This window comes from Solanum stenotomum, chromosome 3 (genome assembly GCF_019186545.1).
Source record: "Solanum stenotomum isolate F172 chromosome 3, ASM1918654v1, whole genome shotgun sequence".
Taxonomy (NCBI): domain Eukaryota; kingdom Viridiplantae; phylum Streptophyta; class Magnoliopsida; order Solanales; family Solanaceae; genus Solanum; species Solanum stenotomum.
The window spans coordinates 7,780,309-7,793,923 of record NC_064284.1 but is presented as its reverse complement, the minus strand read 5'-3'; the positions used below and the strand labels follow the sequence as shown (position 1 = coordinate 7,793,923).

Sequence of the window (13,615 nt, the reverse complement as noted above, 5' to 3'; positions counted from 1 at the left end):
AAATTTGGACAAATTAGATAAATAGTAATGTTAGCTTCTAAGAAATGTGACATCATCATTTACATATCCAACTTTTATATATATAAAAAAAGAGTTAAAAAAGAAAAAATAAGTGATTTAAGAAAATTATATAAATAACATTAATGATGAGATGAAGATTAAGAAAAAACGTCAAATAAATTAGTTGTATTGATGATGATAAAAGTTAAATAAATCATTTTTTCTATTATTTAAATTTTTAACATAAAATTTCCAATGTTTTAAAATTAAAAATAAATTTTAAAAATTAAAAAAAAAATGGAGGCAATAATTATTTTATTAAAGAAAAATATGTGTAGAAAAAGTAGAAGTAGATGAAGCCAAATGAGTAATAATAATAATTCTAATAAGGACTAATGAGTAATAATAATAATTCTAATAAGGACTAATGAGTAATAATAATAATTGCAATGTTAGTCCTTCTATTAATGTACAATTGTTTTTGCACATTGTACAACTAATTAATGCAGTGAAAAATTAATGTACAAAATTGTATGCATGTTGTACAAGAGTATTAATGCAATGTTGGTCCTTTCCAACTCTCACTTCTAAATAAGAAGTAAAGTAATATATATATTCCACGAGAGCAGCAAAAAGCAAGGTGTAGAATGCCGCCTTATCTAAAGTATATACACCTTTTAGCCAGCTGTGATGTATAACGAAAGCAACGATCGTTACAAAAATTTTTCTGCATGTAATAGAAAATTATTATTCCCCAATCTAGTTTATTCGTCATGTTTTTCGTTATACGTTTTCTTCAGAAAAGGTTCACTAAAAATATAATTGACTAAATTATTTTTATTTCAATTTAATAATAACTTTTTTTAAGAAGTATGTCAAGTTAATATGAATCAGGTAAAATAAAACGGAGAAAAACGTTTGCATATATATATAGATAGAGAAATGCACTTGAATAATTTGAATTAACGATCCAATATTTCTTCCATCGAGAATTGGCCTTTTCTTGGATCATTCAAAGTAGATAAAATAATTACTCTACCAAAAATTAATAATCCAATATAACCTACAACATAGAGTGAGTACATGCTATAGTTTCTTGGGATTGCCTATCTTGAATTTCTCATATGCCACTATTCCCAACTCCAAAAAATTCAAAGCAATTAATTAGACTCTTTTTTTTTTCTTTTACCAGTGGAAAATAAAGTAAGTGGTTTGAAAAAAAAAAAAGAAGGAGAAGATTAAGAGGCCAGTAAATTTGGGTTGTTCAATTGACATTTTTAAACTTGGTTGAATAAGGCCACTGGCAAAATGAATAATAATGCTAAGAATAATTGAAAGGTAGTTGAATAATTATATGATCCTTCCAAGTAGAAATAGAACGGACGCATTAAAGCACTAGTGAATAGAGGAATGATTAGTACCACAACATTATTATATTATTCGAGATTTATTTAAGTGCTTAAAGTGGCTTATTTTTGGCCTTTTATATAACTCTTTTAGTCGTCTCCACTTATTATAATGAAAAAAATATGACTATAATATTACAAAATTTTAGTTAATTTCCATAAAATTCAGGTATTAGCCGACCTTCACATAAATTATTGATAATAAATAATAGTGATGCACACCTTCTTTTCCACTTCCATAAACTCCCACTCTCCCAAAATATTTGCGATTTTATTTTATGAGAGTTAATTCATATTGATTTTAATTAATATTGTTAAAATGGACTTTCGAAAAATGAAATATGAGGCAGAAGGAGTATCGTAAACCTACTCTCCATGTCTGCTTATAATTGCCGACTAAATCAATGTATGCAATATTTTTACAAATTGTGTTTATAAAAGTCCATTTGATGTCAATACTTGAAAAGCAAAACAGAAAAGTAAAGACACGTAAGCACCTTTACAATTGGATAGCAATTGTTAACTGAGTTTAAAACGTTTAACATATTTCAACATCGCACTGAGGTATAAGATATAATAATTTCAGGATAAAATATAGGATTATTTTATTCTACGTTTGGTTGGAGGTATTAGGTAGTGATGAGATTATTTATTTCACCATTTATACCTTAGTGATGAGATAAGTTATTTCATATATATGATAAGATAGTTAATAACTTACTCCCAATCAAACGACCCTGATTGTTTAATAAATTGCACTGGAAAACCATTGTATACTTAAACTGTACAGCTTTAAGCTGGTAGAGGCTTCTAAAGTGAGTTCTGGTAGATGGTACATAGCTTTTTAGTAATTAAATAAATGGTTAGGAATGTTTTCAAATATTCTTACATCAGGAGAATGTGCAGAAAGCAAATCACATTCATATACATTTTATGTTATAAATATTATTTTTCAAGAATGAACAGATGAGTAAGCCCAAAATTTTATATGAAAAATAACAAACATTGACTAGAAAATAATTGGCATCTCTTCCCCCATTACAGTCACATCTTACCAACCGCATAGGTCATGTCTTGAGCACTAAAATAATGAAAATCACTATTGGACCAAATGAATTTTGTGTATTCTATTATAAACTGCTTAAGTAACTATCATGATGATGAGGGTCAATAATAAAATTTGCAGAACAGCAAATAGCAAAGATAGTTGCAGTAAAACAAATTTCTATATTTCACCCCTCTGTGTGCACTGCCGTAGAGTTTGATGTAACCCTGCAATGGCAGGGGAAGCTTCTATACAGGAAATCGATTATTAATTTATGTAAAAACTTTATAAAATGTACTCTCTCCAGCATGTTCTCGAGTCTTCTCAGCCCTGTCGAAGTGCACCCTCCTACTTAACTTCAAGAGCTGCATTGAAGCAAAAAGCAAAATCCTGCTTTCTCACTGACTCAGTGTGTTGAGAGCTATCTTCTATAAATCATTCACAGAAACTGCGTGGAAGTGTTTTTTTTTTCTGACCAGATGTTGTACCAACATGATTTAAATGATGCTACTTCGTGTTTCATCCTCATTAGATGATTCTAAACACTCCCATGGGTTTGAGTAGAAATAATCCTCTTCTTTGGGTCGGTCTGGAATAACCAACCTCTTGGTTGGGTTGCCCATACGTTCAGCATGAGCATGCTTAACTGCAGTAGAGAACTCATCCCATGTCAATGATCCAGCAGTATGCTGGTCTATCAAATCCACTAGAAGCTTTCTGTCCAACAAGATGGTTTTCTTGTAGCCAAGATATCTGCATAGAATGGTGATACTTTTAACATAATGACATAAAGCCACAATCAAATCTTCAAACTTGAACTGAAAAAAACAGCAAAACAATAGGAAAACACTACATGTAGCTAAAGTTGGGCATTACTAATGGGTGATGACTGATGACTACCAATCGAAAGCGGGAGAGGTAAGTGGTAACACAACATAAAAGGATATCACTTAAGCATTAGCACAGAAACAATTTCATCAAATGGAAATACCTGCGATGTCCTTCAACAACTTTGGCCATGTTCCCATCATACGTAGGAACAAAGATGTCACTCTCCAATGAAACAAGATAGTCCAATGCAGCCATTTGAGAAGAGTGATTCTGAAAGAACATAAGATCGGAAGGTTCTAGTAGTGTCTCCTTCCTAACCTGCTCGACATAAAATATTGTAACATGTGAGTCAACAAATTCAGGCAACATAAACAGCTGAAAAACTAGTTTGAACTTTCTAATTACCAGATTGGGATAAGCTGCCGCAAGACTAGCCATTCGCCTTCGTCCACCATATATCTCGCCAGCGGCAATGTAAACTTGTATGCTGGAATCAATGTCCAATGCCCTTAAAGTAAGGGCAGTTTCTTCAGGTGTCAAAGGACAGAGACCGTCTCTCCTTTTCAAATCTGAATTTATGATTTTCTCCTTCCACCATGGATAAGCATATCTGCAAAACGATTAAATTAGCCCAACACTGAGAGACTATTAAAGACACCCACTCAAATACAAGGATATAAGTTTACCTCATTCTTGTCAACTCGTCAATCTCATCCTCGTTACATCCCTGACTACAGCCAGAGAAAGCTAACATATCCATTTCGTATCTCAGGTGGAGAACCATGAAAGGACCCTTTTGCCTGAGAAGTCGAATGACCTTTCTACCCAGCTCTTCTATTTGAGGGGTGAATTTCAAGGCATCAAAATTTACTCGACAACGCAGTTTTTGCATTTCCATCGGTTGACCATTATTAGCAAGCCGAGCATCAGTTCTATTTAAGTGAACAACTTTGTACTTCTGAATTAAGGGGAGAATCTGTAATCAGAAAATGTGACCATGAGTACTCACGGAATAATGATGAGTTAACAACACACATCATCAAAGAAGTGCGGCCTAAACCTACAAACCTGGTTATGGTAGTAAGAAATATCAGACCAACTGATAGGAGGCATCGTGTAAAGCATTCCTAGCTCCACTCTCCTCTTAAGTCTTGGCGGTAGCTCTCTCAATATTCGGACTTCATCTCTTAAGGATGTTATAAAATGATCAACATCGAAAATATCTTGAAATTCACTGCAAGTGAAAAAGTACAGATCATCACGCTTATATTTTAAGGAAGCAATCTGTAATTAGAAGACCAAAATCATAATAATCAAGGAGACACACCTTGGATCAGCCCAAAACGAGGTTTTGTCCAGCTCAGGAACTATGAGAGTCACATTCAAATATCTTGCAATAGCAACCATATCACATATCTGCAACAATAAAAACAGAGGAAGGAGAGGAGAAACTAATCAGCTATTGAACTCGCAATAGTTTCTCCATTTGAAATACTTCAATACGCGCCACTAAACTGATATTTATCTTAAGAAAGCCACTCACCGCAGACCTCATTTGATTCAGCCCTCCATTGCATGAAACCATAAGGTAACCATTATTCTTGTAAACCCCTGGTTTCAAAATAATTAAGACAACTGTCAGGACTCAGTAATTCACGAGAATAGACGTTATAAAACAAAAATCCATAACACAACAATGGAGAAAACAAATATCCAAGGAAGCAAATTCTCAACATATTTTGCTGTTCCAATTAATGTTTACACAAGAAGCTAGAATAGCCTGAATAGGACCATGAGCCTTTTGGTGATTTCAACTAAGATTCCCAAGCCATATACTCGAACAATTCAACCACATATCTTACAGGTATCTCAATTATAATTAGCATCAGGCCAATAAAACTCAACGGCAATTTCACAATTTCACTAAAAACATAATATGGCGATCTCTTTGCTTCCCACCAAACCTAACCAACTTCGTCACACAATTAAGTAAACCGAGTAGACAAAGCCACGCCTGTAAATTACAAAAAAATACTCACTCTTAGGTGGAAGAACTCTGGCAGGGACCTCCGGCGACGATTGGAGAGCAAATGCAGCAGTCGATTCCTGTGAGAAACAAGAAGGCCATCCCTTTAAAACTCTAGGACCCCAAGTCTCCCCTAAAGTCATCAATTGAACCACACAAGTCCACAACAAAATCGAAGTTGCTGCCCTTATCATCCATAACTTCATTCTAGACCGCGACACCATAGAACTTTTCAGTTTCTCCACACGACTATCACCTAAAGCAGCTGCTTTGAATCCCATTACGTTCAATCCCCACCTCCTTCTCTTCCTCTCTCTGCCGTCAAATTCACTCTTTTCTCCCTCTATTCTGCACATATCCCGCCCAAAACCTTATCTTACTTTCTTGTAAGTTCCCTTCAGTCTGGCAGCAATGAATTTCCCTCGTCGATAATGTAGTATCCAAAACCAGTCAGAAATTAAACCAAAATAAGTTTAAGAAATAATCTAACACTCACAATTCAAAGACAAAAGAAAGTGAGCGTGATGATTCCTTCAAATCTGAGCACCAAGAGAAAACAGGACGAAATTTGATCCTTCAGAAACGTAAACAAAACTTAAACAGTTAGATCTTCCAGAGAGTGATGATTCCCAAAACAGCACCATAAACCCTAAATCTCAACCACATTAGGGGAAAAAATCAACCAAAAGTTCGATCTTTGAGTGTTAACGGAAAACGAACCCTAACTGATTATTCAGCTTTTTTTCCTTATGGATGAGAGATCAATCAAATATATCTATAAAAATGTGAAATGTATCGGAGATTTTGGAGAATTTTCCGGCGAGACGGTAACGTTTCGCCGGAATCTGGTGCCGCCGGCGACGAGAGAGGGAAAAAGAGAAAATGTGAATGTGGAGAGAGAAAGAGAGAGGAGAGAGAGATGAGAACACGCACAGCGTGGTGGGTTTAGGGAGTGCTTGTGTGTGGTGTGGTTATAGCGGTTATCACATGCGGCAACTTCCACAATTTCCCTCCTGTTATTTTTCCCTTTTACACTTTTTTTTATTTATTATTTTTGCCTTTTTCAACTTTGTTAGCACAACTTGAAGGATTGGCAATTGTTATTCACTTATTTGTATAATCTAAAATTTATCCTCTTTTTTGATTCATTTTAAAACTAAGTTGTGTATTTGACTTTTTCCTTATTTGGATTTAAAATCATTTTATCTTTGGTTGATTATGTCATGTCAACTCCTAATATGGAAAAAAAAAAATGATACAACCTTTAAAAGCATATTATTTTGATGTGAATAATATATTGTAATATGTTTAGTTCAATATATTTTTACTAATGAAAATAAGTCAGATAAAATGAGATACTGAAGTTGGTCCATAGAAATCCTTTTTCTATTGCAAAAAATATATATCATATTTTTTTCATTTTTTACTACATAACTTTTGTCTTTTTCTCTTCACAAGAATCAAACATGTTTATTAGTACAAATTAATTGAGGAATTAAAATTTGAACGTAGGTCCTTTAAGCTAAGGGTTGGACTTTTTACTAGCAAAGTAAATCATTGGCTGTCAATCTTTTATTTTTTTGAAAAGAATATTAGTGGGGACCTATGAAAAAAAACTACAACATTTATTCAATAAATAAAACAATGAGAGGAAATATAAAAGAGGGGGCAAGCTTTGGAGTATGAAACCGGATACACTAGATTCCTCCACATGATGAATAGTGTTCATTAATTGAAAACTACGATAAAAATGGAAAAATAATTAACCAATAAATGAGAGCCAGCTAATTTGTTATCGGTTAGGGCCCCACTAACATAAAGTTCAGTCAGACGTGTCAAAGATCGAGCCACATTAATGTTACACGTGGCTCCCTGAGATGACTGTACAACAACCTCTGTAGTCTGTATCGACGAATTTTATAAGCATATAGAGACACCGACAATATCTCGCGATACATTAGAAAAAAAAAACACTTTATTTTTGGCTTTTCACCATCTTGTGTTACCTTTTATCCATATTCCTTTTGACTTTGTTATGAGGTATTTCTTGTTGTTACGTACATTTGTAAAAGGGAAAAAGAGCTTAAATATGTCATCGAATTTTTAGGAAAGTGTGAAGAGAAAGTGTAAGGATGTATCGATTAGGAGGTGTAACTAACGTATTAATGATAACAAGAGTTAGAAGAGTTACTGATAAGGAAATAAATAATTAGACTAGACATGACATAACTTATTTGACTATAACACGATTTTAGATAGAAAATATTGATCTGAAAATTAGGATAAAAAGTTACGAAGTAATATATATGTACCAAAGTGTTGTTGCACTTTGTGTGAAAGAGATAGAGAGTAGGCATTCTCTTCTCATTTCTTTTTAGTATTATTTACTTATTGACATAGTTTTTTATTCTTCAATATATAGTTATATTTGTTTTGTATCTTGATGAATTATTATCTTATTTTTCTTACCATCATCGGATAGATTTCTTTAAGCTGAAATCTATTGAAAACAATCTTTTAATATCAATAAAACTTACGTACATCATATTCTCATCAAATCTTACTTGTGAATTACACTACGTTATAGTAATAAAGAAAATAGGAGTTCATGGGCTTGGCACAGGCCAACAAAATTGCAGTTAGCACTGACCGACGGACCAATTTAACTATATTTTATGAAAGCAGCTAAGAGCCAGGGGAGGAATTTTTAATGTAATCATTTAAGAGACGAAGAAATATAAGATCTGAGGGTTGAGACTTTAAGATATGCAGTAAATATCATAGATATTCTAACTAAAGCAAAGGAGTATTCTAATTTTTGTTTCTCAAAGGCTGTTCAAAATTTTGTTTTTATCTGCATTACTCCATAGTCTATTCATTTTCGATCTCATTTTATAATCGAAAATAATTTTAGATATATATGTGATTGGAAATCATTTCAACAAGATTAAAATAAATTTTTTACTACTAGAGCATCAAAAACACAAAATAAAAGTAGTACAAATCAACCAAATTTATCTTACATCTTATTATTTATGATAATAAAGTGTATTCGTGATTTCTTAAAATAGTGGGAAAACATTAAATACAAAAGAAAGTTGTACTTAAAACCTTTATTGCTATGTGTCTCTGTCCTTTTTTATTTGTCTAATTTTAACTTTTACTTGTTTACTTTTATTTATCATTTTTGATAAATTAAGAAAAGATAATTTTTTTAATCTATTATATTCTCAATTTATTTAGAGAGTTAATATTTTTTGAAAAAGAGTAGAACTTATTTAATGAGTAAATTGATTTTGAAATTCTATCAATTAATAAGAATAAATGATAAACTCATTATATAAATTGTTATTTTTTTAATAGATATGTCAAATAAAAAATGAACAAGTAAATAGAGATGATTAATTTTTAAAGCAAAAACAAAATAAATCGCCTTAATCGTTAGAGGGGATGGCGGGTAATTATCTTGATATCGTAGGCGAAAAGTACGGTGGCGATAAATTGAAAAACGACAAGAAACGACAACTGGATCTTCTTTTGATGCTACGGCCGTACCGTGAGAGTGTCGGTACCGCCGTTATAACGGCAAAATTAACGTAGAGTATAGAGTAGGTGGGAAGGCGTGTCAGAACGGTCGATTGGGGTCACGGGTTAAATGAACCAAAGGCTTTTCTGTTTGGGCTGACCCTATTGGAGAATGTGGGCCCATAACCCGATTCGTATCGGGTCTGTTTTTTAACTATGTGGGGCAATGTGAATATGGGTCGTGTCAGATTCTATGGTCCACTTTCTGTATATGTTACACTCTTTATCATTTTTTACCAATCATTCCCCTACCATGCTTCATTTGGTATATTTTACTTTGAAGTAAAAAAATGTTTTTGATTTATTCTAATTTAATATAAAGTTTAAGAAAGATATAAGAAGTTGTTTTTACTATAATCAATGCTAATTTAAGGAATATTACTCAAAGAGATCAAAGAATGTTGCTATTGGAAGATGCAATATTTATCTTGATAAGAATATTAGGTCATTTTTTTCATCTATTATAATCTTAATGAATAGAATTATCTCATATATGTTGTTGATGGGAGAGGACAAGTATCTTAAAATCAGGGGCATATGCAGGAGGGGTCACATGGTTCATTTGAATCCATGCTCTCCTTCCGAACATACTCCCTATGTCCCTAATTACTTGTCCACTTTTGAATTGACACACCTATTAAGAAAATAATTAATGACATAGTAAGTTTACCATTTTACCCCTATTAATTATGAAGTTGATGAAAAGTTCTACATTTTTCAAATAATTGGTCATTTAATTGAGGGTATAATATTGTCCTTTCTTGATTTGTCAAAATGGACAAGTGATTAGGAACAACTATAAAAGGAATAGTGGACAATTAATTAGGGACATAGGGAGTATATAGTAATGTTATATTTTCTATTTTTTTTAAAACTATATATAGATGAGTGAACCCACAAGTATCATATAATGTCATGTGATGATGATTGGGTGCTCCAGTCTAAGTGAAGTAAGAATTTTGAATTTTTTTATCTATCTTGTTTTAGTTTTCTTTCAAAAATTAGGTAATACCTCTATATGTGGCTTGGATAGGTAAAAATTAATTTTGGACATATAATTTTAGATTTTAATGATTTTCAATGATAAGAATTTAACCATTAAATTTATATCTTAGATTTTTTTTTTAATTAGTACTTTTATCATCTTAAAATTCTGAATACGCATCTACGTAACTTTATTCAAAATGCACAAAAAAAAATGACACCCGAACACCATAGTCAAACAAAAAAAACTTTCAAAAATCACCAGGACAGAAAAGTATGTAGTACTGACGAATTAATTAGTGCAATAGTGACACTTAATAAAGTTTAAATAACAAGAGAAATTTAAATAAATATTAACATCAAACGGGAGGTGGCAATTTTTAATCGTATTGCCACCGAATGCATGAATTTTTTTAGTGGATTTTTTTTTTTTAGTTCCGTCCTCTTGTTATTACACACTTTTAAATAATATTTAGGAATGTCATATTGAATATATTATAAATATAAAAGGAATGAGTGAAGTCGTGAATAGTTGGGAATAAAAATATTTTAAAAATTAAAAAAATATTAGTGCGAAAGATATTCTACACCTAAGACTTAAAGAGGTCTACGATTAAATGATAATCACTAATCAACTACTCTAATTCCTATAAGAGTACGATTGATTGACAGAATATTAGAATTCCATATTGTATATATCTTAACCAAAATTCTTTATTCTGTAAACCTCCGATTGATTACTTATTCATGTTTCATTAGATATATTTTTTAAGAAATAATAAATAAAACAATAAGTTTACTATATTATTCTTAAAATATATATAATAAATTTAATATTTTGTGAAAATGACTATAATTAATAATAAAGATATATCAAAATGGACATTAACATTTATTTATAATAATAGAATGGACAAATAAAAATGACGACAAGAATATAAATTTACCAACTATATAGTATGTGTGGAAAAATGATTTGATGCACCAATCACGCGAATAGCTGTCTGTCTTTGTCAAATATGTTGTTTACTTTGATTTGATTCGTTGGCTTCTTCAATTCTTTGGTTTAAATAATTAATTATATATAGGCTGAATTACATAAGTACAATATTTAATTTTGCTCTATATATTTGGTAAATTTCATTTTCACTTTTCTCTTTCTGCCTATAATCAAACTGAGTACCCGATAATTGGTACCTTTTGGTTAGCCTAAAAAAGCTAGACATTAGACCCAATTAATTTGGCAGCACTTGTGTAAGTAAAAATTAATTTTAAACTAGCACTATAGTTAATTTCATAAAAGCTAAATTACACTAGTACTATTATTTTTTTTGACAAATTACAGAAATCACATACTTTTAAGACAATTACAATTTATCCCTTAAAAGTTTATAATTATAGAAATCCCTCAAACGGATACAATAATATAAGCGCTGATACATTAATCTGATGCGCGAGATATATTAATCATTAAGTAAAATACATTACATTTTATATATGATACATTAATCTGATGTACATTTTATACATGATACACTAATCTGATGCGCGAAATACAATAATATAAGCGCTGATACATTAATTTGATGCGCGAGATACACTAATCTGATGCGCAAAAATGAGGGATTTTGGAAATTTGTAAAACTTATAAGGAATAATGGTAATAAATAAATTAAAAGGTGAGATTTCTGTAATTTTTCCATCTTTTTTTGTTACACTTAAGTGTCAAAGTTAATTAGCATTTTATCCTTCTATTAGTCCTTTTTTTCGTTCTTTATGTTTTACATTAATCAGCAACCAACCAAAGTACTTTATACTTCTTCACTGTTTATACAGGTTTGTCGGAGTACTTAAATTACTCAATATATTTTAAGAAAATCTATGTATCTTAATTTTTTTTCTAATGAGGAGGGTCAAAATTTATGTGTTATGTCCTCAACTCAATCTATGACTATTAGTTAGTTGTTAAATAAATAATAATTTTACGTAGAAAACACATATCATGCGTTTATTATTATAATACATATATGAGCACATATATTGTCATCTTTTCTTAAAATGTTAAAGGAATTGAGTAATTTTGAATTTTAATTTATAGTAAAAGTGAATCAATAGTTCAAATCAAGTATCAGATGTGTTAGAGTTGCCAAATAAAAATCGACTGCATTGGTACTCCATTAATGAAACATGGTAGTAATATATATTCTAATAATTGTACAACTCTATCGTATATTTTCTTACTTACATATATAAATTATAATATGCATCACTTTTCTTACTTACATTTTCATCTATAAAATTGTCAATTATCATCATTAAACTGAATTATTAAGACCATTAAATAATTAAAGTCTTTGAGGATGGTGTACAGTTTTCTTCCATATATAAAATATTTTGAAAGGTTTTACTGTATATATGGGCCATTATTCAATATATGATCTATTGTCGTTATACCAATAAATAATACTTAATACAACTTGTCGTACAGATACATTAATATATCAATTTAATTAGACAATGATTTGTCTATATTTCACATCATTTATCAACTGTGAACCAAGCTTATTAAAGCCAACTTTATATAAATGTTATTAGACAATGGTGTGGTCAGGGTTGAGCGTAGTAATTTTAATTTAAATCATGTATTTATTTATATTTGGAAATTTATTTAATAGAGTATCTAAAATTAATACTATATTCTTACCCCAGCCATTCACTAAGCAAAAATAAATTCTAATCCAGAATACATAAATTTAAAATTTCTAAATTCGCCTCGAGGCCTTAGAAATTGGAGTAAACTATACTCGTCTAGCTAGCATCTTCTTATTCTTTTCACCAAACTCATTAGGTCAGCCATAACTACAAAGAAAGTGAAAGATAAAAAGTCATTTTATGGTTTGTCAAGATAAAAAGTAATAATATCAAGATTTCTGATTCAGTAACTAGACATTTTTTTAACTTCAAGTTCACTTCGTAAAATAATACAGAATAAGACCGCGTACAATACATCTTTATGATTAGGATATTTTATGAACTCTGAACATAGCCAAAAGAGGTGCACCAAACTGTCGTTTAATTTATTGATTTCCTTTTTTGTCATAAACTCATTTTCCATTCTAGAAAGGGGAATATAAAATGAAAGTAAATTCCACCACGTGAAGATTCAGTAACTTAATTCTAACTGTAATGAGTAACCCTTTCTTACATAAAAAAAAAAATAAATGTACCAATTTCTAGCATGGTATACACTAGCTCTATTTATTGTTACCAGTTACACCTATCAGTTCTGACAACTTTAAATTGTCACTTTAAGTTATTTTCATCTACCTTAGACATAATAGTCATATATCATTATATCTACCCATAAGAGATGCCTAGACTCACGTAAATCATTTCTGACAATTTTAAATTGTCACTTTAAGTTATTTTCATCTACCTTAGTCATAATAGTCATATATCATTATATCTACCCATAAGAGATGTCTAGACTCACGTAAATTTAGTAAAAAAAAAATCAGATATTTAAATTGTAAAAAATATATTTCTTAAACGAATTAAAAAAGAAATTAAGACAAGCAAATTGAAACAGATGAATTAATTACCTTATTTCTATTGTAAATCACATATTTAAATAGAAATATAAATTGAGACAAACACTTTTACATAAATTGAGACTAAAGGATAAACATTTAAGTAATTTAATTTTCATATATATTTTTATTTTTTCGTATAAATAAT

At 30.6% G+C, this 13,615-nt stretch overlaps 1 protein-coding gene across 1 annotated transcript; it reads right to left on the bottom strand.

The window, feature by feature from the left end:
• Positions 1-2,945: 2,945 nt before the first annotated feature.
• Positions 2,946-6,239, bottom strand: LOC125858165 (rhamnogalacturonan I rhamnosyltransferase 1-like). The gene is made up of 8 exons (XM_049537852.1): positions 5,322-6,239; positions 4,826-4,893; positions 4,610-4,698; positions 4,351-4,516; positions 3,969-4,258; positions 3,688-3,892; positions 3,443-3,600; positions 2,946-3,204 (listed from the first exon to the last, which is right to left on the bottom strand). Exons 1-8 carry the CDS (start codon positions 5,662-5,664, stop codon positions 2,949-2,951), a joined length of 1,575 nt encoding a protein of 524 aa, XP_049393809.1. The 5' UTR covers positions 5,665-6,239; the 3' UTR covers positions 2,946-2,948.
• Between the last annotated feature and the right edge of the window lie 7,376 nt (positions 6,240-13,615).